The sequence below is a fragment of the Chionomys nivalis genome, chromosome 3 (assembly GCF_950005125.1).
Source record: "Chionomys nivalis chromosome 3, mChiNiv1.1, whole genome shotgun sequence".
NCBI classification, from domain to species: Eukaryota; Metazoa; Chordata; class Mammalia; order Rodentia; family Cricetidae; genus Chionomys; species Chionomys nivalis.
This window is the reverse complement of record NC_080088.1, coordinates 99,454,301-99,479,974: the sequence shown is the minus strand read 5'-3', so window position 1 is coordinate 99,479,974 and position 25,674 is coordinate 99,454,301. Positions and strand designations below refer to the sequence as shown.

Sequence of the window (25,674 nt, the reverse complement as noted above, 5' to 3'; positions counted from 1 at the left end):
CACCTAAACAGCAGGGCACACACACAGTCTCCTCTCACCCGGTAAGCCACTATGTCTTCTTTTTTATGAGGGTGGTTTTGAGACAGGGTTTCTCTGTGTAGCCTTGGCTGTCTTGGAACTAGATCTGCAGACCAGACTGGCCTTGAACTCACAGGGATTCTCCTGCCCTCCTGCCTCTGCTTCCCAAGTGCTGCGATTAAAGGTGTGAACCACCACAGTCCGGCTATCTTCGTTTTTTTAAGACTGTCTGTCTCTCATAGCTCTAACTGGTCTTGAACTAGCTTTGTAGCCATGAAGGTCCCTGAACTCCTGATGCTCACACCATCATCTCCTATGTGTTGGGTTGACAGGCTTGTACCACCAAGGACAATTTTTGCATCAGAAGCCAGGGCTTCACGCATGGTAAGCAAGCATCCACCAACCTGCACTCCCAGCACATGGCTGTTCTGACTTTTGACATTGTCTGAGTCAAGGTCTTGCATAGTCCAGGCTGAATTCTCTATGTAGCCAAGGAGTGCGTTCAACTCTGATCTTCTTGCCTCCATCTCCCAAGTGCTAGGATTACAGATGTGTAGTTCATGCCTGGTAGATGTGGTGCTGGGGGTTGAACCCAGGACCTCATGCTTTCAAGGCAAGCACTCTACCACCTGAGCTACGCCCACAACTCATGGAGCGATGTCTTTGCTCAAGCTGCCCTGTCCCCAGTGGGGCCTGAACCCTCTCATGTCTTTCAACAGGTGTTTGCGTGACTCATCCTCCAGGAACCCACTGCCACCTCTTCTCACTGGGGAGGGGAGTGACAGTCCCTCTCCACTGACCTCCTTGAGGAATGTCCTCTGGGTCTCCTCATCAAACCGGATAAGTTCCTTCATCACCATCACCTCGCCTGTTTCTCGGTGTGTGACCTATGTTGGAGATATGGAAGCACAAAAATCAAGACCAAGTGGGACATAGTGACACATGCCTATAACCCCAGCCACCTGGGAGGCTGAGGCAGGAGGATCTCATGTCCAAGGCCAGTCTGGGATATCTAGTGAATTTGAGGTTAGTCTGGGAAACTTAGAGAGACCTTGTCCTGGTATGAAAATTTAGCATCACTAGCACATGTGACCCCAGTACTTGGGGGTGGAAGAGGAGTTCAAGGCCATCCTCAATCACTTAGTGAGTTTAAGACCAGGTTGAGTTACGTGAGACAAAGTTCTGAGTCTATGCATTTAAATCCCTTCCCTCCTCTTAGCTCAGGGAAATCCAGGAATAGGAGGGAGTAAAACTGCACAGAGAGCACAGAATCTAGATGTGTTGGATTCCCAGGGGGCAGTGTGAGGGAAGAGGTGGTCAGGTGTCACCCAGCCTAACCCTCCCCATTTGCATACCTTGATGGCCTGGCCGAAACAGCCCTTGCCCAACACCTCCCCATGGATGAGGTCAGATGGCCGGAAGATGCGATGTGGTCGGCAGACCACTCGGAGGGATTCGGAGCGACCCAGGTCCTTGCGCTGGGAGGCTGGTGAGCTGGCACTCGGGGACGTGTCAATACTGCAGCTCCTCCTGGGAAAGGCACACGGGGTCCCAGTGCCATGACTCCTCTTGACTCCTCGCAATATGAACCAGTCGATGCTCACCCCCCATCCTGGTAGTAGGTAGTACAGCCTACCATGGCCTCCTCTGCTTGGTGGCCCGGTCTCATCCCTGCCTGGGATGCCCATTACACTGCATGTACACAGGTATCCCCTCCTATGGCCTGAGCTCTAGACAAACAGAGATGAAGGAGTACATGCCTTCGGCAGTACATCCTCTTATAAAGAGGGCTACCCCTCAAAAGGCTTCTCTAAGAGTCCTGGGGAGGATTCAGCATAAGTGGGGTAAGTAACAGGCTGCCTCTGATTCCTTTTCTGTGTCCCTCAGTCTTCCTGCCTCTTCAGGTTCAAGGATAGAGGACTCATGGCACCTGCTGTCCGGATCACTGCTGGAGACCATTAGCCAACTCTGACCTGGACATCCCACATCAAATTCTGTCCTTATCTTGGACCACAGTAATCTTTATGAAACACACCATTGTGTGGCAACAACCCTTCAGAGGAGACCTCAAGGCATGGAAAAGGGTCCAAAGTCTCCTGGCATAGCCAATGCCCTGTCACCAACACTCCCATGACACCAAACCAATCACTAGCTGCTTCATGACGTTAAGATACTACTCTGCATCCTACTTTCTCCAAAGCTTCGAATGAGCCTTCCTTATTAAGGCACTAAATGAAGAAACTAAGAATCAGCTGGCTATGGTCAAACATACTTGCAATTGACAGTACTTCAGAGGTGGAGGCAAGAAGATCACAAGTTCAAAGCCAGCCTGGGCTACATAGGAAACAAACACATAAACTAAAAATCGTTCAAACAAGCAAACAGAGAGAGAGAGACAGAGTGCACAAAAGCCAGAAACCATTGTAGAACATTGTAGTTTGTGTGTTGTATGTATGCCTTCATGTGAGTGTGCATGCATATTTGTGTATGAGCATGTGGAGGCCATATATTGATGATAGGTATTTTCCTTATTCACTCTCCACCTTACTACTTATTTATTTTAAAGATTTATTTATTATGTATCAACATTCAGCCTCCATGTATGCCTGCACACCAGAAGAGGGATCCTCATTATAGATAGCTGTGAGCCACCATGTGGTTGCTGGGAATTGAACTCAGGACCTCTGGAAAAGCCAGTGCCTTAAACCTCTGAGCCATCTCTCCAGCCCCAAACTTACTACTTTTTAGATTTATTATTTTTAAATATCCTATGCAATTTTATCTATGTGTAGATTTGTGCATGTGAGCACCACGCTTGTGGAGGCCAGGAAAGGACATCAGATGCTTTAGAAATGGTAGAGGTGAGCAACCCAAAGTGAATGCACACATTCTTATTCCCCCACAAGACACAGTCTCACTGTGTAGACCAGGCTGGCCTGGAACTCAGAGATCTGCCTGCTTTTGCCTCCTGAGTGCTGGGATCAAAGGTGTGTACCACTACCGCCCGGCATACTCTTAGCTCTTAGTTGCTGATCCACCTCTCCAGCCTTCTCCCATACTTTTGAGATGGAGTCTGGGGTTACAGGTGTGTGACTTTTCACATGGTGCTGCTGGGATCCGAACTGGGTCCTCATGCTTGCACAGCAAGTGCTTCTACCCATGGAGCCACCTACCCAGCACCATCCTTTGAATTTCCAGAAAGAATGGCAAAAATGCAGGAGAAGCTGATAAATGTGAACAATAAAGTATTTATAATGATGGAATGGGACGTATATTGCTACCAGCCAACCATATGAATGGAATTTGTACTAATTCTATTTATATTGCTATAAATATATACATATATACATACATTTTTTCCCTTTCTTTTCTTTTTTAGTTTTTCAAGACAGGGCTTCTCTAGGTAACAGCCCTGGCTTTCCTGAAACTCACTCTGTAGACCAGGCTGGCCTCAAACTCACAGAGATGCGCCTGCCTCTGCCTCCCGAGTACTGGGGCTAAAGTCATGTGCCACCACCGCCTGGCCTAATTCTATTTGTATTAATGCAACTATTTTTTTTTAATTTAAGAATTGGCACATCAAAGTGATAAAATGCTTTTTTTTCTTATTTATTTTTAATAAATAGGGTCTCATGTAATCTAGGCTGGCCTCCAACTCACTAGGAAGCCAAGGGTGACCTTGAACTTCTGATCTTCCTGTTTCTACCTCCTGAGAGCCGGGATTACAGGGATGTGCCACCACGCCTGGCTTACGTGGTGCTGGGGATGGAACCCACAGCTCTGTGTATGCTAGGTGAGCATTCTGACTACTGACCTATAGCCCAGCCTTAAAATATGTTTTATCTACGCTTGCTCCTCACTGATTTCCTCCCTGCTCTGTTAATCTGCCTACTGAAAAGTAGTGCCAAAAACTGTCTTGCCTTTTAAGCACTTTAAATTTAGAGAGAAGGCCTGCAAGATGGTTCAGTGGATACAGGAAACTTGATGTGGATACAAACCACATCAAGCTTGACAACCTGAGTTTGATTCCCTGAACACAAGGCAGGAGCAGAGAACTGACTTCTATAAGATGCCCTCTGACCTCTACACAGGTGCTGTGGCATTTTCACCCCCCATCTCGGTGTACCCCTCCCCCCACAAAGTTAATGAATAAATCAATGCAAAATAATTAAAGTGAAAAAAAAAGACTGCCAAAGGAGGGGGGGTGCTGTCTGCCTGGTACAGTCTCTAACTCCCAGAGGAGAGGGGGCGCTGTCTGCCTGGGACAGTCTCTAACTCCCAGAGGAGAGGGGGCGCTGTCTGCCTGGGACAGTCTCTAACTCCCAGCTGGGGGCACCGTCTGCCTGGGACAGTCTCTAACTCCCAGTGGGAGCGCTGTCCACTGTTTCTTCTTTTTTAACCTCACATCTTCTCAAATCCCTGTACCACAATGATGGTGGGGCGGAAAGGATGAAACAGCCCAAGAACAACGTCTGCAGAAGCAAAGGAGCAGGTTGACTTACAAGACAGGTTTCTGCCGGGCAGAGCTGCCTGCCTGTCCACTGGGAGCGGGCACTGGGGAGCCCAGGGGGCTCGGCTCCAACCCTGGCCCGTGGCCCAGAGAGTCATGGGGGTCATGCTCAAGGGTCAGCTGGAGCAGACGGCTGGTCTCCTGGATCAGCAAGTCGATCTGGGGACAGGGGAGTGTCCAGGTGAGTGTTCTGAGGTGGCGGTGGAGCGCAGGTGTGAAAGCTCTGCTTCCATCACTCCACCCCGCCACAGCCTTGGGTCCCTGTGGTCCTACCTCGTCCAGCGGCACATTCCGGATGGGCGTGCCATTGATTTCCAAGATCCGGTCTCCAACGTGGATGGAATTCTTCACATCTGGGCTCATGCAGCCGGGGTCCACTCTGGGGATAAACCAGTGATTAGACTGGTTTCCCTCCCACGGGTGCCCTTTAGTCCCAATAGGAAACCAAAAGCCAAGATGACCAGAAATGGGGTGGGGAGGGAAATGATTCCACCTTGGTGAAAATCACACCTAGGTGGCCACAAGGGTGTAGGATCCTCTGGAGCTGGAGTTATAGATGGCTGTGAGCCGCCATGTGGGTGCTGGGAACTGAACCCTGGTTCTCTGCAAGAGGAGCCAGTGTTCTTAACCACTGAGCCATCTCCCCAGCCCCAGTCTCATCTTTTTATTAGCATATATTAACTATGCTTAATGGTGGGCTTCACTGTGACACCTTCATGTGTCGTATAATGCATTTTGATCACTCACCTCCATCATGGTTTCCCTCCACTTCTGCTGATCCTCTGGTCTTTGCAATTAGTCCCCCTTCTTTCATGTCTTTCCTTTTTTTTGGGGGGGTGGCCCAATGAGTTTCATTAGTTGCTCACAGATCCAAGAGGACAACTCCTTAACTCCAGGATTATAAGTACAGCCATTTGTTTGACTTAAAATTATTTTTTATATTCATTTCTTTAGTGTGTATGTTTATGTGTATGAGCATGTCTTGTGTGTGTATATGTTTATGTATATGAGCACATCTTGTATGTGTGTGTATGTTTACGTGTATGAGCATGTTTTATAAGTATATTTATGTCTATGAGCATGTCTTGTGCGTGCATATGTTTGTGTATGAGCATATCTTGTGTGTATGTTTATGGTATGAGCACGTCTTGTGTGTGTATGTTTAAGTGTATAAGCAAGTCTTGTGTGTTTATGCGTATGAGGATGTTGTATGTGTTAAGCTTACGGAAGCTGGTTCTTTCCTCTACCCTGTGGGAGCTGGGAATGGAACTCAAGCTGTCAAGCTTGACGGCAAGCATCTTTACCTGATGCTTTGTCATTTAACAGCCCTGGTTTTTGTAAATTGACTTATCTCAATTCCTCATGCTTCTAGTACCTGGGCATTTTAGGCCAGAACAAACTTACTCAATGACTATGGACTGAACCCTCTGGAACTGTGAGCTAAGATCAATCTTTCCTCACTTAGGTTGTTTATGTTGAGTATTTTGTTATAGCAACAAAAGGCTAACTAATACAACCAGGTTGCTACAGCAGAGCCCATCCAGCGTGGCAGCCCACTCACCCTTGGACTCGAACAGTGTGCGAATGCTCCGTGCCACAGCCTGGTGGGCCATGAGGCGGGTCGATGGAGACGGACAGGCCTCGCTTGCCATGAGCAGAGGCTGGGATGGACACTAGGGTGACTGTGTGGGGCAGGTGGGAGCCGGGTGAGTCTGGCAGGATCTGTTCAATGACTGGAGTTATCACAGTCTGGTAGTAGCAGCGCCCACTATGAAGGTCGTCAGTAGTGCGGATGCAAAGAGGAGAGGAAGAAGAGTATCAGGGAGAAGTCAGCCATGCTTCTCTGCAGCAGGCTTCTCCCTCCCTCCACACCCCTCCCCCAGCAAAGTGATGACACTCAGGGCAGGACTGGGTGACCAGTTGTCTCAGCCCTCCCAAATCTGGGTTTCAGTTATTGTGGTAAAAAAAAATTATATGTTTCAAAATTACATTTATTTATGCACGTGTTTGGTCAAGTACATGTGTGCCAAACTGTGTGTGTATATATATGGGGGTAGTTTAAAGGACAATTTAATGGAATCAGCTGTCTCCTTCCACCACTTTGGTCATTAGGCTTGGCAGCAAGCACCTTTACACACTGAGCCATCTCGCTGGCCCCATTCTGGCTTGTCTATTCTGTGATGTTGTCAGATGGCCAAGATAAGGCGAGGCCCTTGGGGATACATCTCATTTGGGAGGAAGTCATTAAAAACCCATTTGGGATCAGGTCCTGTTATTCTCAAATCCAGCCTTGTTGGTGTTTCATAAGAGAGAATTTGCCTGTTATTTTGTCCTGGCTCTAGGGAGAAAGACTCTAAGTCCTTGGAACAGGGGGATCTTTGTTATTTATGAGCCCCTTGGAGGATGCTTGAGTCTATGCAAATGAGATGAGTCAGATCAGGGCTGGTCCCACAAAGACTGGACCAAGACTGAAGGCTTGGGGCTTCTAGCCAGCCTGGGTCCCAGGAGCAGGCTAGAGACAGAGTTTAATCATGTGGCCAGATTACTTATAAGGAAACCTCAATGAAATGCTGGTCCTCAGTGTGGCATTCTGGTTAGTAAACGTAAGATGGGCTGGAGGAGAGATGGAAGGTGTCCTCACTTGGTGGCTCCTGGACTGTGTCCTTTGTAATGCAACTGTGACTCAAAGCACAGCACCCTTTGGAGTTCTGTGCGTCATTTAGCAAATTATCAAACTTGGGGTCACTGGATTGGAGGCCAATTGCTTTAAGTGTGTGAGGGCCCTGGGGGGTAGTGTGCAGCTGGTGTCTGAAGCAGGAACAGACCTGCTGGTAATAGTATCTGTAGCTGGTAGGCTCTGTGCCAGCTCTGTGGCTAGCGCCAGAACCATACTGCAGAACCATACTGCAAAGGCAGAGAGAAGGGGGCTGGTGGTGGGGGCATTCAGGCTTTTGTCATCTTCTTTCTTTTTTAATAACACTGAGAACTGAACCTAGAGCCTTACATATGACCTGGAAGCCTTCACTGCGGGATTCTAGGCAGGGGCTCTACCACTGAGCCACGCCCCAGCCCCTCACTGGGGGATTCTAGGCAGGGGCTCTACCACTGAGCCACACCCCAGCCCCTCACTGGGGGATTCTAGGCAGGGGCTCTACCACTGAGCCACACCCCAGCCCCTCACTGGGGATTCTAGGCAGGGGCTCTACTACTGAGATACACCCTCAGTTCTCTTTTTCCTTCTTGAGACTGGGTCTCACTAAGTTGCTCAGACTGGCCTAGAACTTACAATCCTCTTGCATTAGCCTTCTGAAAAGCTGGGGTGACAGGCACTACAATTTTTGCCATGTCTACAAGGTAGCAGGGAGCTACAGCAATTGCCCTCTCCTACTTTCCCATGTGGAAATAAAAACCCGAGTAGGGCAGCCTTGATGACAGGTGCAGGCCCCTAGGTTCGAAGAGGCCCACAGTACTCACCAGTACAGCTTCGAGTGCTCCACCAGTGTGTAGGTGTCCCCATCGCCGATGAAGGTTCCGCAGGTGAGGCAGATGAAGCACTCAGGGTGGTATTTCAGCTCCCCGGCCACCTGTAGGTGGGGAACACAACACAGCTTAGTGGTACCTGCAGTCTCCATCCCGACCACCATTCTCTATTCAAGGGAGAAGCAGGGCAGCCTGGACAGACAGAGGACTGACGGATCTGAACAGGCGAAGAAATGGGCTTAGAATGCACAGGGGACGGTGGCAGGGAGAGAATGCATGTGCACCTCAAGAGGTGGGGCAAGTAGGAGAAGGTGGCTCACCATGACCAGTCCTTTGGTGATGTGTTCAGAGCACCCATGGCAAGACTCGCCATAGCGGGCCCAGTAGTCCTTCTTGCAGAAGAGCTGTCCATCCTTCTCATAGTACTGGTGTGAAAGGGAGGTGCTACACTCACAGCACCTGGGTGGAGAGGGGCAGGGCTGAGATGGCCACACCTACACTCTCTCACAGCTTTACTCATGGGTGTACGCCTGCTTCTCTGTATGTTCGTCCTGTGTGTGTGGTGCCTGAGGAGGCCAGAGGACACGAGATACCCGCTAGGATATATACTTGGGAGCTTTGCAAAACTAGCAAGTATTTTTGACCCTGAAGCCATCTCTCTAGTCCCCACATACAGGTATTTATCTTTGGCTTTTGCTTTTAGAAAATTGAAACAAAGTAGGGGCTGGAGATGTACTTCTGTTGGTGGGGAGCTTGCCTAGCATACACAAAATCCTGCCCCCCCCAAAAAAAATAGCCAGGCAGTGATGGCACATGGCTTTAATCCCAGTATTCAGGAGGCAGAGGCAGGCGGATCTCTGAGTTTGATGCCAGCCTGATCTACAGAGTTCCAGGACAGCCAGGGCTACACGAGGAAACCCTGTCTTGAAAACCCAAAGAAAAAAAATTAAAAAAAAAAAAAAAAGAGTAAAAGAAAGGTAGCTGGGTGTGGACGCATAGGCAGGCTATCATTTCAGCAGCTGGGAGGCTGAGGAGGGATCTCGAGCTGCAGTAAGCATGGGCTACACAGATCTTGTCTCAAACAAACACACGAAGAATTGTATTGGGCTAGTGGCACTTACCTGTCATTCTAGCACTCAAGACACAGTGGCAGGAAGGTTAGGAGTTCAAGTCATAGTTGGTTATATACTCTACAGTGAGTCCAGGTCAGAATGGGACATGAAATACTGTCTCGAAAGTAAAAGGAGGGGCTGGAGGAATGGCTCAGTAGTTAAGAGCACTGGATGCTCTTCCAGAGGACCTGAGCTTGATTGCTAGCATTCAGACGGTGGCTCACAACTATTTGTAATAGATGTCAGAAGAGGATGTCAGATCCCCTTCCGGCCTTTGCGCGTACCAGGCACACGCATATATGTGAGAAAAACACCCATACACATAAAATAAAATAAACACTAAAAAGGATAAAAGAAAGGAATGTGAGTTTGAGGCCAGTCTGGGCTACATGACAAGTTCCAGACCAGGCTGGGTTACACAGTAAGACCCTTTCTCTAATTAATAATTAAAAAAAAAAAACTTAAAAAGTAAAAGAAAAATAAGAAAGAACTCCAGTTTTAGAGAGCTGTATCTATGAACACAATATGCAAGTCTATATGCAAGTCCAGAGCTCAGACTGTGAGACCAGGGAGAGGACTGCACCCCCACATCGCTGTCTAAAAAATGATTATTAATGGCTGGGCACAGTTGTACACACACCTCTGATCTCACTACTTGGAAGCAGAGGAAGATGGTGAGTTTGAGGCCAGCCTGGTCTACACAGCCTGTCCCTGGACAGTCAGGGTTTCATGGTAAGACCCTACTTGTGTGTGGGGGTACGAGCCTCAGTGTACATGCAGCGATCACAGGACTCTGAGAAATCAGTTCTCCCCCTGGACTCTTACAGGAGTTCTGGGGCTTGAACTCAGTTCATCAGGTTCTTGGGACCAGCCTCTTTACCTGGGACCAGCTGAGCAGTCTAGCTGCTTCATCCCCTACAGCTTTTTCCCTTTTTGTTTTGGAGACAGGGTCTCTCTATATAGCCCTGGCGGTCCTACAACTTTCTATGTAGACCATGAGTGCCTTGAACTCACAGATATCTGCCTGCTTCTTCCTCCTTAGCACCGGGATTAAAGGTGTCACCTCGCCCAGCTCCCTGTACAGCCATCCATTTCAGCTCTGCCTAGATGGGCTGGAGGATCTGGCTCACCTGCTAACCTCAAGAGGCAAGAGCAGCTTCTAATCCAGGTCCTTGTCTCCTCTCATGCAAAGAAGATGGCTCAGAAGGAAGGTGACTTGTTCTTGGTCACCAGCCAGATGGATAGAGGAACAGAGGCTGGGAACATGGAGAGCGTGAAGCAGACCACAGGCCTCATACATGGATCAGTTGGCTTTCTCCTCTAGGAGTGCAGAGGTCTTACTTAACCCTTTAGACCTGAATGTCAGCACCTTCCTGCTTTAGCACATGGGAGGCAGAGGCAGGTGGATCTATGGGCATTCAACACCAGACTACAGACCAGTCGGGACACTGGGAAAATACCAACCCAAAACAAAAAGGAAAATAAATGAAAAACCCAAACAAATACCTAAAGGGGAGCACTGGCTATCCTGTCTCGTTAAGGTATGAAGTAGGTATTGGGCTCAGGATGCAGAGACAGGATCCTGCCAGTGAAGATGCAGGATGCTGTATCTCCCCAAAGCTCAGCAGCCCTAGGCCTTCATGAGAATGCCCAGGGATCAGCTCAGTTCTTGCTACCACCTACCATTAAATCTATGTCCCTGTCTTTCCTCAGGAAACCAGTGCAGGGTCATCAAAGCCAGCAGTCCATCTTAGTCTAAGAGACAACCAGGGAGGCTGGGGTAGGGGCTGAAGGGCAGGGAGAGAGAGAGAGAGAGAGAGAGAGAGAGAGAGAGAGAGAGAGAGAGAGAGAGAGAGAGAGAGAGAGAGAGAGAGAGAGTCTTTGCCGGTAAACTAGGTGCCTGGCTTCTCCTGGTCCAAGCATCTTGGTGGGACTGGGACTCTCCTGTGAGTCTATGGAGAGCTTAGGGTTCTGTGTGCCTAGATATGCCTGGGCCAGAATGTACACCTGAGCAGAGAACGGGCTGCATATGCAGCTGGTTCTGCTTATGGGTCACATGGGGCCTGGAGGAGCTGTGCTGTGCTGGGAACCAGTGCAGGAGAGAATAGGTGGGTGAGACTGTTCACTCCACTCCCCAGTGCTAGTAGCCTGCTGTAACTGGAACTGAGAACAGGACAGGGAGAGCTGTACGACACTGTTCCTTTAAGAAGATTCTAGCTTGTTTCCCACTGTCTGGGTGTTTGGCCTGCAGGGAGGGGCTCAAGCTGGGGAACACAAAATGTCAGAATTCAGTTGTAAGTGGGTGGGGATGTACTCAGGAAAGGGGCCTGATGAGGTGTCCTGGGGGAGTCAGAGAGCAGAGGAGGAGAGGCTGGGTGCAGGGCAGGAGTCATGATGTCATGCTTACTGGCCCAACTCTCCTGGCAACAGTCCAAGGCAGACTCCAATAGGGGAGGGGCTTTGTACCGCTGGGAGCTGGGCAGTGGGAGGAGGCTCTGAATGTAGGGCCCCAGTACGCCTCTCCTAGGGTTTTCAAACCTAATAGAAGATGCCATGGAAAGGACCCCAAAATGCAAAGAGGCAGCAAGGATCCTGTCCTTTCAAGAAGGTCCCCAGTCCTACACTATCAGTGACTTGCTTCCTGTCCCACGCCTAGGTCACAGGAGTTTCAGAGGTCTGCCCATCGCCCATCGCTGGTGTCACGCCGCAGGAAGCAGGGCCTCTGCAAGCCTGCTCTCCCTGTGGGTGTGGGCTCAGAACCAGTACATCCCACCCTGGGAGAGAAAGCTCTTAAGTTCATCTAGAAGGAAACTCCCCAGCTCCTCCTCCACCCACTCATTCATCACAGTCTGCCGCCACTGCTGCTGCGGGGAGCGATCTGACCATGACTGGCTCACAAGTTCTGCTCAGCATATCCCCTACCAGGTCACTACTTCCTTGAAGCCTCTCCCGGCCCTTTCTGCTACACAGCAGCAGCACCACAGCCTCTGTAAATGCACCTTCAGGAGGGGGCTGATCCCACCCAGCACCCTCAGTACTGCTTAGGCACCTCTCTGTCATCTGTGTGCTCTCTGTTGACAGAGGGTCTCATACAGCAGAAGCTGGCCTTGAAGTCACTATGTAGAAGAGGATGACCTTGAACTGATCCTACTTCTACCACACAGTGCTGGGATTACAGGAAAGTGCCTTGAACCTTAGTTTGTCCATGCTGGGGACAGGAACCTAAGGATTCATGCAAGCTAGACACATCCCCAGCCTGACCCTGAGTTCCCCATCCTTCTGCCTCTACCTCTCCAATGCTGGGATGACAGGTGTGTCCTACTATGCATGGCTTCTGTCTCTGTTTAGAGCGGTTAAGGCTTTACTTGGGCTCACACAAAGGTGTTAGTGGCTGGCCCCAGGCTTCAAAAGACTTTTGCCAACAGAAGGTACAAAGGAGCTTCTGACCTGTCCAGCCCCTTAATCCTTAGCCTACATCCTGACAGCGGCCGGATAAGGGGGAAAGAGGAGCCGCCAGCGGGCGGAGCCATCAGCTTGGGTCTCACAATGCATGTTGAGATGGGCTGGGCACGTGGGTCAAACAGTAGAGTGCTTGCTTCACAATCAGAAAGCCCTGGTTCCATCCCCAGCACCACTGTAATCCCAGGACTTGGGAGGTGGAGGCAGGAGGATCAGGAGTCTGAGGTCATTCTGGGCTACCTGGCCAATTTGAGGTCAGTTTGGGATATATAAGATTCTATCTCAGAAAGAGCCCTCCATGTCAAGAGAGGAAGGTCCATTAGGTAGCACACAGGGTCAGCCAGGTAGAACTCCTAACTAGAATGTCCCGGGTCTTCTCTAGCAGAGCCAGGCTGGGGCAGGAGGAGAGGACCCTGCGGAGAAAACAGGTGTATGGGGCTCTGTGGCAAGAGAGCCTGGGCCAAGTGTGTCACAGGGACAGGTATGAGGCTCCTCCCACCTCATTCCAGGACACCAGGGTGAAAGAGTGAGCAGTTGGAAGGTCAGGCTCACTGGGAGAAGGTACCAGATGGCCCAAAAGCTCAGCAATGGCCTGAGTCCCCACAGCCGGTAGACCTGATCGGAGAGTTTCAGTTCTGCCCCACAGTCATCCCCAGATGGGCCTGTCCTTTAGCTCCCTCCACCTTCAGCCCCAGCCTCTCTAAGCCAGGGACCCAGGACAGGTAGGGAAGGGGCTTTCTACTTACTTAGCCCCACGGAGGTAGCGGATTCTTCTCAGAGCCAAGGCTGGTAGCATCCTCTGCAATTACAGAAGGCTCTGGAGGCCTGTACGAGCCCGTGGGCGGCCTGGCCAGAGCTTCCCCATCCTACTACAGGGACTCAGGATTGGAGGCTGCAGGGGGTAGGGCCTGTGTGGCCACACCACAGGGGAGGAGGCAGCTGTGTGGGTGAGGAAGGACTCTTTCTCAGCCTGTGACAGGAAGCAGCCAATGTGCTTTCTGCTTGGGCTTTGGAGGAGGGCGCGAGGGAGAGATCTAGCTCTAATCAGGTAGGAGTAAGCAAAGAGTGGTCTCCATTCTGAACGTACGCAGAGGGGAAGGCAGGGAAGGATCTAGGTTCTGACTATACATGGGGAGTTAGGAAAGGAGGGATCTAGGTTAGGATAGGACTACAGGCAGAGAAGTGAAAAGGAATGGTTCAGGCTACAAGCCCAGGTAAAGAGGCAGGGAGAAGGGACCTAGGCTCTGACTCTAAGAAAGAAGGTGGGAAGGGAGGGAACTGACCTGCCTGCAACCCCCCCTCACCCACCCCCCTAAAGGTGGGAAGGAGGGCTTTGGCTAGAGACAGGGAGAAGGGATGTAGGCGCGCGCTGACACCAATTAGGGAGGCAGGGAGGGATCTAGGCTCTAACTGCACTACTCTGTTCCTAGTCCTCTCGATCTGGAGAAGGGAATCCTGTGTGTTCCTTGGTCTCTTCCTGGACAAGGCACTGAGGGCTTGGGTCTCTCTAGGGACAGAAAGCACCAGAGCAGCTGCTTCTTCCGGTGCTGTCCCCAAGGGAACAGAGGCCAACTTCCCATGTTAGCTCAGCTCCTTACAGGGAGGTTCCTCGACTGAGCCACTGAGTGCTTTCTCCCAGCTGCGGCTGCACTACCAGCACACCACTCTTTCACTGTTCCTTGCTCAGGGCTACCCCACCCAGCCTCCAGGGAGATTACCCAAGCTACAAAATCTCTAGGAATTGTGCACTCAAGGCTTTTGGGAAAAGGACCCTGCAGGCATGGCATACAGGAGTAGCAGCTGGGTCCCGGAAAACTGGACCTAATCTTCTGGGAGGCAGAGCCAACAGGAAGTGTGGCAGTGGGTAAGGATGAAACCCCAGGGCTAATGCTCACAGGTCCAGAGCTGTCAACAGAGAGCATCTTCAGAAAACACGTGTCCTGGCTCAGCAGGCATCTGACACAGCATCTAAGGCCTTCCTGGTAGACCAGCCCAGGATTTACTCCAGGTCAGGGGCACAAGCACTCAATCAGAGAACTCAGAGAGGACGCATAGCCAGGGAACCTTCCGCAGGTTCCTCCAGCTCCCCCTGACCCAGTGCTTCTCAACCTTCTTAATGCTGCGCCCCTTTAATACAGTTCATGTTGTGGTGACCCCAACAGTAAAACGATTTCTGTTGCTACTTCATCAATGTCATTTGTTACTGTTATGAATCGTAATATAAGTATCTGGTATGTGACCCCCAAAGGGGCTGCGACGTACAGGTTGAGAACTGCTGCCCTAGACACACATTGATACAGCTGGAAGGCTGGGACATGGCACAGTAATAGGGCTTTTCCCTGGTATCCATGAGGCCTGGGTTCAGTCCAACCCTCCCTCCCGAATTAAGAAATGTGTTGTTTTATTATAAACAGATAAAAGTAAATTTCCCCTTAGCTCTGGGGACAAGCATTCTAGGTCAATAATATATCTATCACTGAGAGATTACTCCAGATGCTCCCCCCCTTATATAAACATTAGTGGTTAGAGATATAGCAGAGGGTTTGCCTAGCAAGCCCAGGGTCCTGGGTTTGGTCGCCAGCATGGCGGCAGGGGTGGGGGGTGGGGGAGCGGACGAAAAAACAAAACCCAAGGCTGGGTGATTCTATGGCAGCCCCACTATAAGTCAGTCCTGCAGGGCCCTAGATGATCCCCAGCCAGAGCTATCACGTCCCTGTCCCACCTCAGTGCCTGCAGGCACGCTGAGTTCCTCCCTCACTTCCTTCCACTCTGTTTAACTGTCACCTCCTTGGAGGGCTGTCTCTGGCCTCTGACACTGCTCTGTCTCTTCCCTAGCTTTCCTGCTAGAAGGCAGGAGACCACGTCTGGGAGGGGCGGGACACAGTCCTGAGGACACAGGTTACATAGGGCAGGCTTTGCAGTTAAGCCCCGTGGGAGGCCTTGGACACGTAAGTGACCTCTGTGCCTGTTTCCTCATCAGTCAAACTGCTTCAGTAACAGCACTTGACTTGCAGGTTGTCCTGAGGGGCCTGTGGAGGACAGGTGCTTGAGAGCGGCTGACTCAGAGGCCCCCGGGGACTCCACCTGGAAGGGCATGCAGAAAGGCAAGGAAGGCAGGGAGTGGGATAATTCATGAAGCCGTCCCCCACCTTGTGGCTGAGAAGTGGGCTGTCCAGTCCTGTCACACAGCCCTCCTGCTATAGCAGTTTTATCAATGGCAAAGGGAACAAAGGTTTCAATGTCACTAAGAGGTTTGTGTCATTGGAAATGGAGCCTCAGGTGTCCTGTGGAGAGTTAGGGCAGCTGTGATCTTTCTCGTAGCTGTTTTCCTAACTGTGTGGGGCAGGACACTTTAGTTTTACCCAGCTTCGGTGAGTGAGCATACACCCCTGGGCCGGGTATGGGGAGGCAGTGATGGGGATCCAGGCTCTGATGATGAATGGGAGGGTGAGGAGGGATCCAGGTTTAGATGACAGGCAGGGAGGTGTGGAGGTAAGGATCTGGACTTTGGCTGTAGGAGAGAAAGCAGAGACAGGAGGATCTAGGCTGACTATAGGCAGGTAGGGATCCAGGCTCTGACTGTAGGTGAGGAGGTAGGGAAGGATGGATCTGGGTTTTCTGACTACGATATGGAAGCTGTGGGTCACACTGCCTGTGGGCCCTTCCTCACTTTGGGGTCCTTGTGTCCCTCCACTTCAGAGACAGCTGAACATGCTTGCTCCCCACATTCCCCAGCTGGGTCTCACCCCTCTCTTGGTGTTATGGAGTGGGTTGTCCAAAGCCAGGGACCCTTGCCTCCCTCCAGTGCTGCAACAGAGAGGGACTACCCTTGGGACTCTCTCCTATCTTCCTTCCCTGCCAGTTACAGGGTCCCCTAAAGACAATCCCTTGATTCTTTTTGGCCCTATTGCAATTCTAATGTTACTAAAGCAACAGGCATAACTATCCTGCCCCCCAACTCTTTTGACAACAGCTATCCTTTCCCCAGTGCAGACCTGCTGCTCATCAGCACCCTTAAAAGAGCCCATTCAGCTCTGCAGAGGTACATAAGGTGTAAGAGACAGTCAGATGCCACTTCAAGCAGTGACAACCTTCACTGAGGTACTTGCTGTGGCCGAATCCCTATTTCTCACATGAGAATAGGCAAATATACCCTTGATGGTTATGGTAGAGGCTGGATTAATACTAAAGAATGCTTGAGGACTGGAGAGATGGCTCAGTGGGCTCAGTGCAAGCATGAGGACCCGAATTCAGATCCCCAGCATCCATGTAAAGCTGGAACAATGGGAGACATCTGTATCCCAGTGTGGATGGGTGGACACAGGACCACCTTGAGGGTTCACCAGCTAGCCAGCCTAGCTGAAATGGCAAGCTCTAGCTTCAGAGAGAGACCTTATCTCAAAAAAGCCAGGTAGAGGGTGGCAAGGTGGCTCAGTGAGTAAAGGCAGTTGCTGCCAACCTGACCACCTGAGTCTGATCCTCAAAGACATGGTGGGAAGGGAGATGCCTACAGCCAACCTCTGATAACAAGTTATCCACATGCAAACCACCATGGCATGGGAGTGAGCACACACGTAGGTATGGCTGACCAGGTTGGCCTGCAGTAAGCCCAAGGATTTGTCTCCACCTGTGGTGTAAGAGTTTCCTCAGAGATTCAACATTCCCTCCTTCAGGAAGCTCCTTAGGCAGAAAGGCAAACAATTGAAAATGGCTTCAGGAAGTCCCTGAAACTGACCAGATTCACTACCTTCCCCCTCCTCTCCCCCAGTAAGCAATAAAAGCTGAATTCCTCTTGGAAGAGCAAACCCAAGCTGCAAAGATGACTCTTAGACATGTAATGAAACTCTCGGACAAAACTAGCTGCCTGGACAGAGGTTAAGACCGATAAATACTCCTGGAAAGGACACTTTCCCACCTGTTGAGCTGCCTGCAGGCTGTGCAGTGTGCTCCAGGTTCCCAGCTTTGAGAGTATCACCCATACGGGGCTTTGGTGATGCAGCTGTCTTGAATCACTTCTGCTCCTGTAAGTAACCCTTCAACCATATTTTTCTGTAAATAACTCCAATAACTCGTTGATTCTCCAAGTTGTACTTTGGTGGTATCCGCATTTGGTCTGTCGTGGGTTCCCTATATGCCGTGAGTAGACATGTGAGTTGCATCTCCATAGGAAGAGTTTATCACACAACACTACTTCCCCAGTTCTGGGACTATACATGTATACCCTTTCATCTGGGGGTTCTGGGGATGGAACTCAGGTCCTCAGGCTAAGTGGACTCCCCAGTCGTCTATCAGCCCCTCCTTATCAGAGATCCTCCCTCCTCAGTCACGATCCTAAGTCAGGCTTATGAGACAGACCCCTGAACTACGAACAGTCTCGTCCTGCCAAGTTGCGCCATCTGCCCACTAGAATGACAATTTTCAATAAACAGCAGGCTGCCCAGCTAGCTGTCTGCTGCCTCTCTATTGTCTTCAGAAGGGCCTAACACTGACATTCAATGCCCACGCCAGCTCAGTCTCTATTTGGTCTCCTAACTGCATCCCTTGACTTTTTCACCACCAATAGTCCCCAGTCTTGTCTCCCTGAGTGAATGGTCTTTTTGCGTGTCAAGATCCCCTCGTGGGCCTCCCTGAGAGACCTTCTGAGCATATGTTTTTTTTTTTTTAAATGTTTATTTATTTATTATGTATACAATATTCTGTCTGCGTGTATGCCTGCAGGCCAGAAGAGGGCGCCAGACCTCTTTACAGATGGTTGTGAGCCACCATGTGGTTGCTGGGAATTGAACTCAGGACCTTTGGAAGAGCAGGCAATGCTCTTAACCGCTGAGCCATCTCTCCAGCCCCTGAGCATATGTTTTGAATCCCTGGATGTGTTGTCTGCCTTTCTTCTGGCCTCAGAGTAGTGGGCACTGTGTATTCCTAGTGCTTCCTGGTCATGTGACTTCAGGCAGAAACACAAACCTCTCTGTGCCCCAATTTTTCTTTGGAGATACAACTAGTATCTAACTATGCAAAGTGTTCAGAATCCTCAGTGTTAGAAAAGGCCGCCTTAGTCTTCTGTTTGAAACAGGGTCTCAGGTAGCTCAGGCTGGCCTTGAACTCAGGATATAGCACAAGGTTGCCTTGCGTATCTTTCCTCTGTTTCTTGGAATGCTCCTAGTGGGACTCTGGGACACCTCTAGGTGCCCACTTCTCTACTGAGTCTTTGACCACAGCCATGTTCTGTGTACAGCTAGAGGCCAGGGCTGTTTTCACTGGCTGACACATGTGTATAGCCAGTTATCTAGGGACAGTGGCTAGGATTCCCTTGAGAGCTGGTGTGTCTTTCCCCTCCCTGCAGCAGGAGAGCTCAGGGAAGCTAGGGCAGGTTGCCCTATCCCTCCTCTTCTGCCTGTTCCCGCTCCTCTATGGGTTCCTCTTGGTGAATTCTACCAGCTTCAGACTGAAAAACAAAATAAAACAACAACAAAAAAAAAATGCATCCTGGCATGGGGTGGGGTGGGGAAATGCTCAGCTGGAAAGTGTTTGCCCAAATTCAGTCAGATCCCCAGCACCCATTAAAAAAAAAAAAAAAAAAAAAAAAAAAAGCTCAACACGCATCTGTAACTCCAGCACTGGAGTTGGAGGGGGCAATGTGGAGATGGGAGGATTCCTAGATCTCACCGGTTAGCTAGTCTAGGCAAACCAGTGAACTCCAGATTCAGTGGGGGACCCTGCCTCAAAAAGTACAGTGGAGGGCAACAGAGGAACCCACCTGCTATCTACCTCTGGCCCCCACATACATGTATGTGTACCTGCACACAAACATACACACACACAACTACACCTGAACGTGGTATAGCTGGACTTTTTTTATTATTCCATAAACAATACTGTATAACTACTGACGTAGAATATAAATCACCTTAAATGTAAGTCACCTAAGGAGGATTTTGTTTGTTTGAACTCACTACACAGCTGAGGAGGAGCTTGGATTTCTAACCTTCCATCATCTCCTAAGCGCTGGCTTTACAGGCATGTGTTACCATGTCTGGTTTATGTGGTGCTGGGGATCAAACCTAGGGCTGCATGCATGCTAGTCAAGTACTCTACCAACCAATACATCCTTAGCTCCTAAGTAGGATTTAAAGTCTACTAGACAAGCTGAGGTATGGAAGCATGTACTTGTAGTCTTAGATACCGTCGAGGCTGAGGCAGGTGAACTGCTTGAGCCCAGGGGTTCCAAGCCAGCCTGGATAAAACACACACACACACACACACACACACACGTCTATGTGTGTATCTATGTATATAATATGTAAACACACAAATGGAGATAATTTAGTAGGTAAAGGTAAAGCTAGATACAGTGGCAAGCACCAATAATCTCAGCTCTCCTACTTCCGATGGGAGGAAACGACAGGAGAATCATCTGGAAGCTCTCAAAACTGCTAGCCTGAATTAGCTGCACAGTGCCAGACGCAGCCTTAACAAGGTGGAGTTGAGAAGTGACTCTCAAAATCTGTCCTCTGACCTCCATGCACAATGTGCTCCTGAAATGCATATGTGCCCCCCTCAATATAACAACGCAACAACAAACATACATACCATAGAAAAAGCAAGCTCCTTGTTTTAAGAAACAGGCTGAGGATCCACTAGAGATAACAGGCAAGGACAGTACTAGGAGAAACATCCAAGTCACAGGCGGGCCTTGCTGAGGGCACCCACCCGTTGGCCAGCGCATCTTACCTGAAGCAGTCTGCATGCCAGTCAGCGTTCAGGGCCTGGAGGTACTGGCCGTCATAGATCTTCTGGCCACAGCTCGCACACACAGGCAACTCGCTTCCTGCTTGGGGTAGAAAACAAGTAAGGAACCATTTTTTTTTTTTTTGGTTTTTTCGAGACAGGGTTTCTCTGTGGCTTTGGAGCCTGTCCTGGACCTAGCTCTGTAGACCAGGCTGGTCTCGAACTCACAGAGATCCGCCTGCCTCTGCCTCCCGAGTGCTGGGATTAAAGGCGTGCGCCACCACCGCCCGGCTGTAAGGAACCATTTTTAAGAGGGTAGTTTGCAGGAGGTCTAGCATGCCCAGCTCACGGCAGTCAGACTTAGTGCTCACACACTGAACCTTTCTCCACAGGACGAATGCCCGGTGAGAGGATAAAGGATGGCAATCTCAGAGTCCTGCCTGGACACTAAGTCGCCAAGCCTCTCTGGACCCATCTGGAACATGTAGAGGAGAACAGAGGTGCTCCCTTCAGAGACAGCAAGTGTAAACGGGGAGAAAGAAGACAGAATTTAGAAACAAGGTGGAGGGTGGCACTTTCGTGACAGCCTCTTCTGCCCGCCTGCCCAGGAAGAAGTGTGGAAAGGGGCAAGGACTGGCAGAGCTTGGCTGGTCCATCTCAGATTAGAAGTAGCAGGGGAGGAAACCCAAAGGTGGTAGCTTTCGTTGAACTGGGATGAGGGGCCAGGACTGCGAAGCCAGACACTCTGGCAGTTCTTTAAGGCAGCCACTATACATGCTTAGTCATCCCCGGGACCTTGCACCCCTGGAGCTGGTGGGCCCTGCAAAATAGCCTCGGCCTGTTCTTCTTCATTCTACAGACTCCGAAATCTCAGCTGCAGAGAGGGGACCTCTCCTCTTGACACAGAGCCAGGCTCGGAAGCCTTCATCTCTTCAGGTACCCAAAGTAGTGTAAGTGCCCGTGGGCCTATGCCCCCAACAGGGCTTTAGGGATATGTGTGAGTGGGAGGCAGAACAGGGCTGGAGAGACCAGAACCTGTCTTTGACCAGATGACCCTACTGTGCGGGCTTTGAGAAAGAAACCTAGGGGAGATCCCTGACTGATCCAGGCTGAGGGAATCTCAGAGGCCTCTGAACCCCAACTGTAGTGCGGCTCCAAGCCTGGGGTCCTCTCAGTGAGGCAGGACTCTAGCCAAGACTGATCAAATGAATACTAGAATACTAGGATTGGTACAGGGGAAACGGGAGGTCACGGTATGACAGAACTGGCGGTGGTAGAGACCTCTGCAGCATTCTGTCACCGGATCCAGTGTGTCTACCTTTCCAGTGCTTTATTTTTTATTTTTTTTTTTATTTTTGCCCCGTCCCCCAATTCATCTAGTTCCGAACTGCAATAGTGGGGAAACTGAGGCTCCGGGTGTTAGTGACTGGTTCAAGGTCAGTGAGTCCCGCAAACGCGAGTCTGCATCTCAGGTCCGTGGTTGCTGTCGTTTGGCTCTCCCGGATCAAACTGGATCAAAAGGTGCCCCCCCCCCCCTCCACCGAAGAGCGAGGACCAGGGTGGGACAGAGAACTAGGGACTAAGGTAGGTGCTGGATGAACAGTAACCTGGGAGATGGGTGAAGACAGGATAGGGTAGGAGAAGAGGAGCTTCCTCCATCCGCAAGACAGCAGCTCATCCCGGGGCCAAGGAAGAGAGAAAGAGGGTGGGAGGGTGACATAGAATGGCCTGCGGGCTTCGGTAGGACAGGCGCGTCCCTAGGAGGCAGGGGCGCGGCCTTGCAGCTCCTCGGGCCCCTCCAATACTCCCGGCTCCCCTCCCCCGACCCCCAGCCCCGCGCACCTTCCTCTCCCATACGTTCTTCCCTCCAGGTGCAACAAAGTAGCGTCAACCTCATGCACTCGGCGGGGGGCGGGGACAGCCGGCAACCGGCGGGGCACCGGAGAGCTGGGGCCGGGCCCGCGAGCTCGCCCGCCGCCGGCCCGGGAAGGCGGGAGGCGGGGAGCGCGGGGCCGGAGCCGAGCGCTCCGCTCCGGGCTCGGCGATGCCGACGCGCTGCACTCCCACGCCCGGCTTGGGGACACCGGCTCCGCGCTGCCGCCGCCTGAGGAGCGCGGAGGGGCGGGCCGGGGCGGCCCTGCGAGCTGCGGCAGGGGCGGGGCGCGTGCGACGCGGCCGGCTGGAACTGCCCCTGCGCGGCTCCGCCTCCGGGATAGCCACGCCCCTCAGAGACAAACCCGCCCCCCGCAGGCTGACAAGGCGCTTGCGGGCACTGCGGGTTGGAACTGTCATTGCGAGGCTCCGCCCCTCACCGCAATAACCACGCCCCTCAACGACCATCCCGCCCCGGAGTGGTAACCACTTCTCAGCTGCAGCCACGCCCTCTGCAGGCTGGCAAGGGGCCTGCCCGCCGCGGCATTGGCGGAATTGTCCCTGCTCGGCACCGCCCCTCCTCGGAGGAAGCCCCGCCCCCTCAATGACAGCCACGCCCTCTAAGGATCGGCGGGGCCTGTAAGCTCCGGAAAGGGTGGAGCTGAATTGTGAATCTGCTTTTGCGTCGCTCCGCCCCCTCATCGGAGGCCACGCCCCTCACGGCGGCTGTTTCTCTCTCTGACGCACAGCTGGGGCTGCAGAGCCTGCACTCCCACGCCCACCATAAAACCCGCCTCTAACCCGCCTCTTTCTCCCCCTCCTTTTCTGCCTTTCATTCATTATCAGCTTTACTAGGGTGCGCCCCAGGACTGCTCAGCGGGTTTCCTTGGAAAAGGCACCTCTCTTCACAATCTTCCGGGAGCCTTCTCTGGTCCACCCCACTGGAGTTAATCACCTGGGACGGATGGTGACCTTGCGGACCCTGAGGATACTGCTGGTCGGGAGGAGATGGGGAGTCAGTTGGGTCAGAGGCAGGGTAGAAAAGATAGAAATGTAATATATAGCTTAGCTGGTAGTGTGCTTGCCTAGTATGCTCCAAGCCTTGGCTTTTATCTTCTGCGCCACATATATCCAGCATAGGGTGCATAGGACTTGCCTCCTATTCCAGATTCTGATTGAAACCTTTCATCAACGGAGACTCAAGAATTCCAACACAATTAAGACCATTTGCTTAAGGGCTTTTCAAAGGGTTTCTGTACCCCGATATTAAGTCTCTCCGACGATGCAATAAATCAGATCAGGGCAAATTAATAAAACCAGTTTTAATCTGAGCAAAGCATCTCCCTGCCACACACCGGTTGTAAACATACAATATTATCCGAGTCTCTCCAGACTCCCCCTTTACATGTTCCAAACCCCTTGTACAGCCCAAGTAGCACCTGATTTTACGTTATCATATTAAAATCAAAATCGTATCCAAGTGGAGGTGGGTGGTCCTTGGACTTCCCACAGGGCAGGGAACCCTGATTGCTCTTAGGGCTGATGAGTGAGGGGGACTTGATTGGGGGAGGAGGAGGGAAACGGGAGGCGGTGGCAGGAAGGAGGCAGAAATCTTTAATAAAGAAATAAATTTAAGGGGGCTGGAGAGATGGCTCAGAGGTTAAGAGCATTGCCTGCTCTTCCAAAGGTCCTGAGTTCAATTCCCAGCAAACACATGGTGGCTCACAACCATCTGTAATGGGGTCTGGTGCCCTCTTCTGGCCTTCATACACACAGACGGAATATTGTATACATAATAAATATTTTTTTTAAAAAAAGAAATAAATTTAAAAAAAAAGAAAAGAAAAAGAAAAAAATCGTATCCAAGGCACCTGGAGAACCAACCTATGATTTCATTTATTAAAAAGAAAAGCCTGGGGCTGAAGAGATGGCTCAGTGGTTAAGAGCACCAGCTGCTTTTCCAGAGGATCTGAGTTCAATTCCTAGCAACAGTGGCATGGTGGTTCATATAGTTGGATCTAATGCCCTCTTCTGACCTGCAGGCATACATGCAGATAGAGCACTCATACATAAAATAAATCTTAAAAAAAAAAAAAGTCTGGCAGGGTTTGGTGGTGCAGGCCTTTTTGATCCCTTGAGTGGCACAGGTGGATAGATGGCCATGAATTGGAGGCCAGTCTAGTCTTCATAGGGAGTTCCAGGACAGCCCGGAGATACATAGAGACACCCTGTCTCAAAAACAGAAGAAACAAAACAGTCTGGCTAATGAGGCATTCCTACAATCCCAACATTTGTGAGTTAGAGAATCAAGCCTTCAAGGACTCCTTCAGCTACATAACAAGTTTGAGTCAACCTGGGCTATAAGAAACCGTGTCTCAAGAAACTACAAAGAAAAGAGACAATGAAGAAATTTTCTTAGCTACTCTTTGGTATATAATGAGAGACCCCCAAGTGCTACATATTCCCATTGCTAAGACAATTGCCACCACCTGAGAAGCCCCTTGAAGACAGCTGCACTTCGTATGTCTTTAATCCTCACTGGAGCAGCTCTCTTTCTATCAACCCTTGTCTTAGGTTCACTACTGCTGTAATGAAACCAAAAGCAAATTAGGAGAAAAGGGTTTATTTGGCTTACACTTCCCCATCACTGTTCATTATTGGAGGAAGGCAGGGCAGGAACTCAAGCAGGGCAAGAACCTGGAGGCAGGAGCTGATGCAGAGGCCATGGATGGGTGCTGCTTACTGATTTGCTCCCCATGACTTGCTCAGCCTTCTTCCTTCCTCCCTACCTCCCTCTCTCCCTCCCTTCTTCCTCCCTTCCTCCCTCTCTCTCTCTCTCTCTCTCTCTCTCTCTCTCTCTCATCTTTTTTTTTTTTTTTTCCGAGACAGGATTTCTCTGTAGCTTTGGAGCCTATCCTAGAACCCGCTCTGTAGACCAGGCTGGCCTCAAACTCACAGAGATCTGACTGTCTCTGTCTCCCGAGTGCTAGGATTAAAGGCGTGTGCCACCACTGTTCAGTTCAGCCTTCTTTTTTATGGAACCCAGGATCCCACCCTCTGCAGAAATGTGGAAAATTTTAGAATGCTAGACAGAGGCAGGGGCAACCCTGTCACCTAGTGATGTGTCCCAAGGAGGCATGAGGGTCTAAGAGGCAGGACAGCCACCATTGAGAGGGGCTGATGCAGAGGGCTCAGCCAGAAAAGTAAATGCTGTGTAAATGTCAGGGCCTGATAGGATCCTTAGGACTCACTTGGGGCTTGCTGGCCAGCCAGTTTAGCGCAATTGATGAACTCTAGGTTCATTGAGAGGCCCTGCTGCAAAAATAAATGAATAACTAATAAATAAATAAAATTTAAAAAGTGGAGAGGAAGATACTTGACATCAACCTCTGACCTTCTGTGCGCATGCGTGTGCACACGAACACACAGAGACACACACACACATGCATGCCCACACTGACCTTTGGTTTGGGTGTCACTTTCCTGCAGGGTGTGATA

At 50.7% G+C, this 25,674-nt stretch overlaps 1 protein-coding gene and 1 non-coding gene across 4 annotated transcripts in view; both read right to left on the bottom strand.

Moving 5' to 3' along the window:
• Limk1 (LIM domain kinase 1) overlaps positions 1-22,435 on the bottom strand; it is a 31,352-nt gene extending 8,917 nt beyond the window's left edge. For 2 of the 3 annotated variants that reach the window (XM_057765130.1, XM_057765129.1), the window contains exons 1-9: positions 22,147-22,435; positions 20,308-20,404; positions 8,329-8,467; positions 8,003-8,112; positions 6,090-6,296; positions 4,802-4,907; positions 4,521-4,687; positions 1,374-1,548; positions 819-905 (exon numbers count right to left, since the gene is read on the bottom strand). In XM_057765130.1, coding sequence (XP_057621113.1) covers positions 819-905; positions 1,374-1,548; positions 4,521-4,687; positions 4,802-4,907; positions 6,090-6,296; positions 8,003-8,112; positions 8,329-8,467; positions 20,308-20,404; positions 22,147-22,201 — 1,143 coding nt within the window. In that variant the 5' untranslated portion in view covers positions 22,202-22,435. Of the gene's footprint in view, positions 1-818; positions 906-1,373; positions 1,549-4,520; positions 4,688-4,801; positions 4,908-6,089; positions 6,297-8,002; positions 8,113-8,328; positions 8,468-13,325; positions 13,412-20,307; positions 20,405-22,146 lie in introns of those variants that run through there. The other variant, XM_057765131.1, reaches the window with a different exon arrangement.
• Positions 590-663, bottom strand: Trnas-uga (transfer RNA serine (anticodon UGA)). Its single transcript has one exon. It is a non-coding gene; the product is annotated as a tRNA-Ser (tRNA).
• Positions 22,436-25,674: the final 3,239 nt, after the last annotated feature.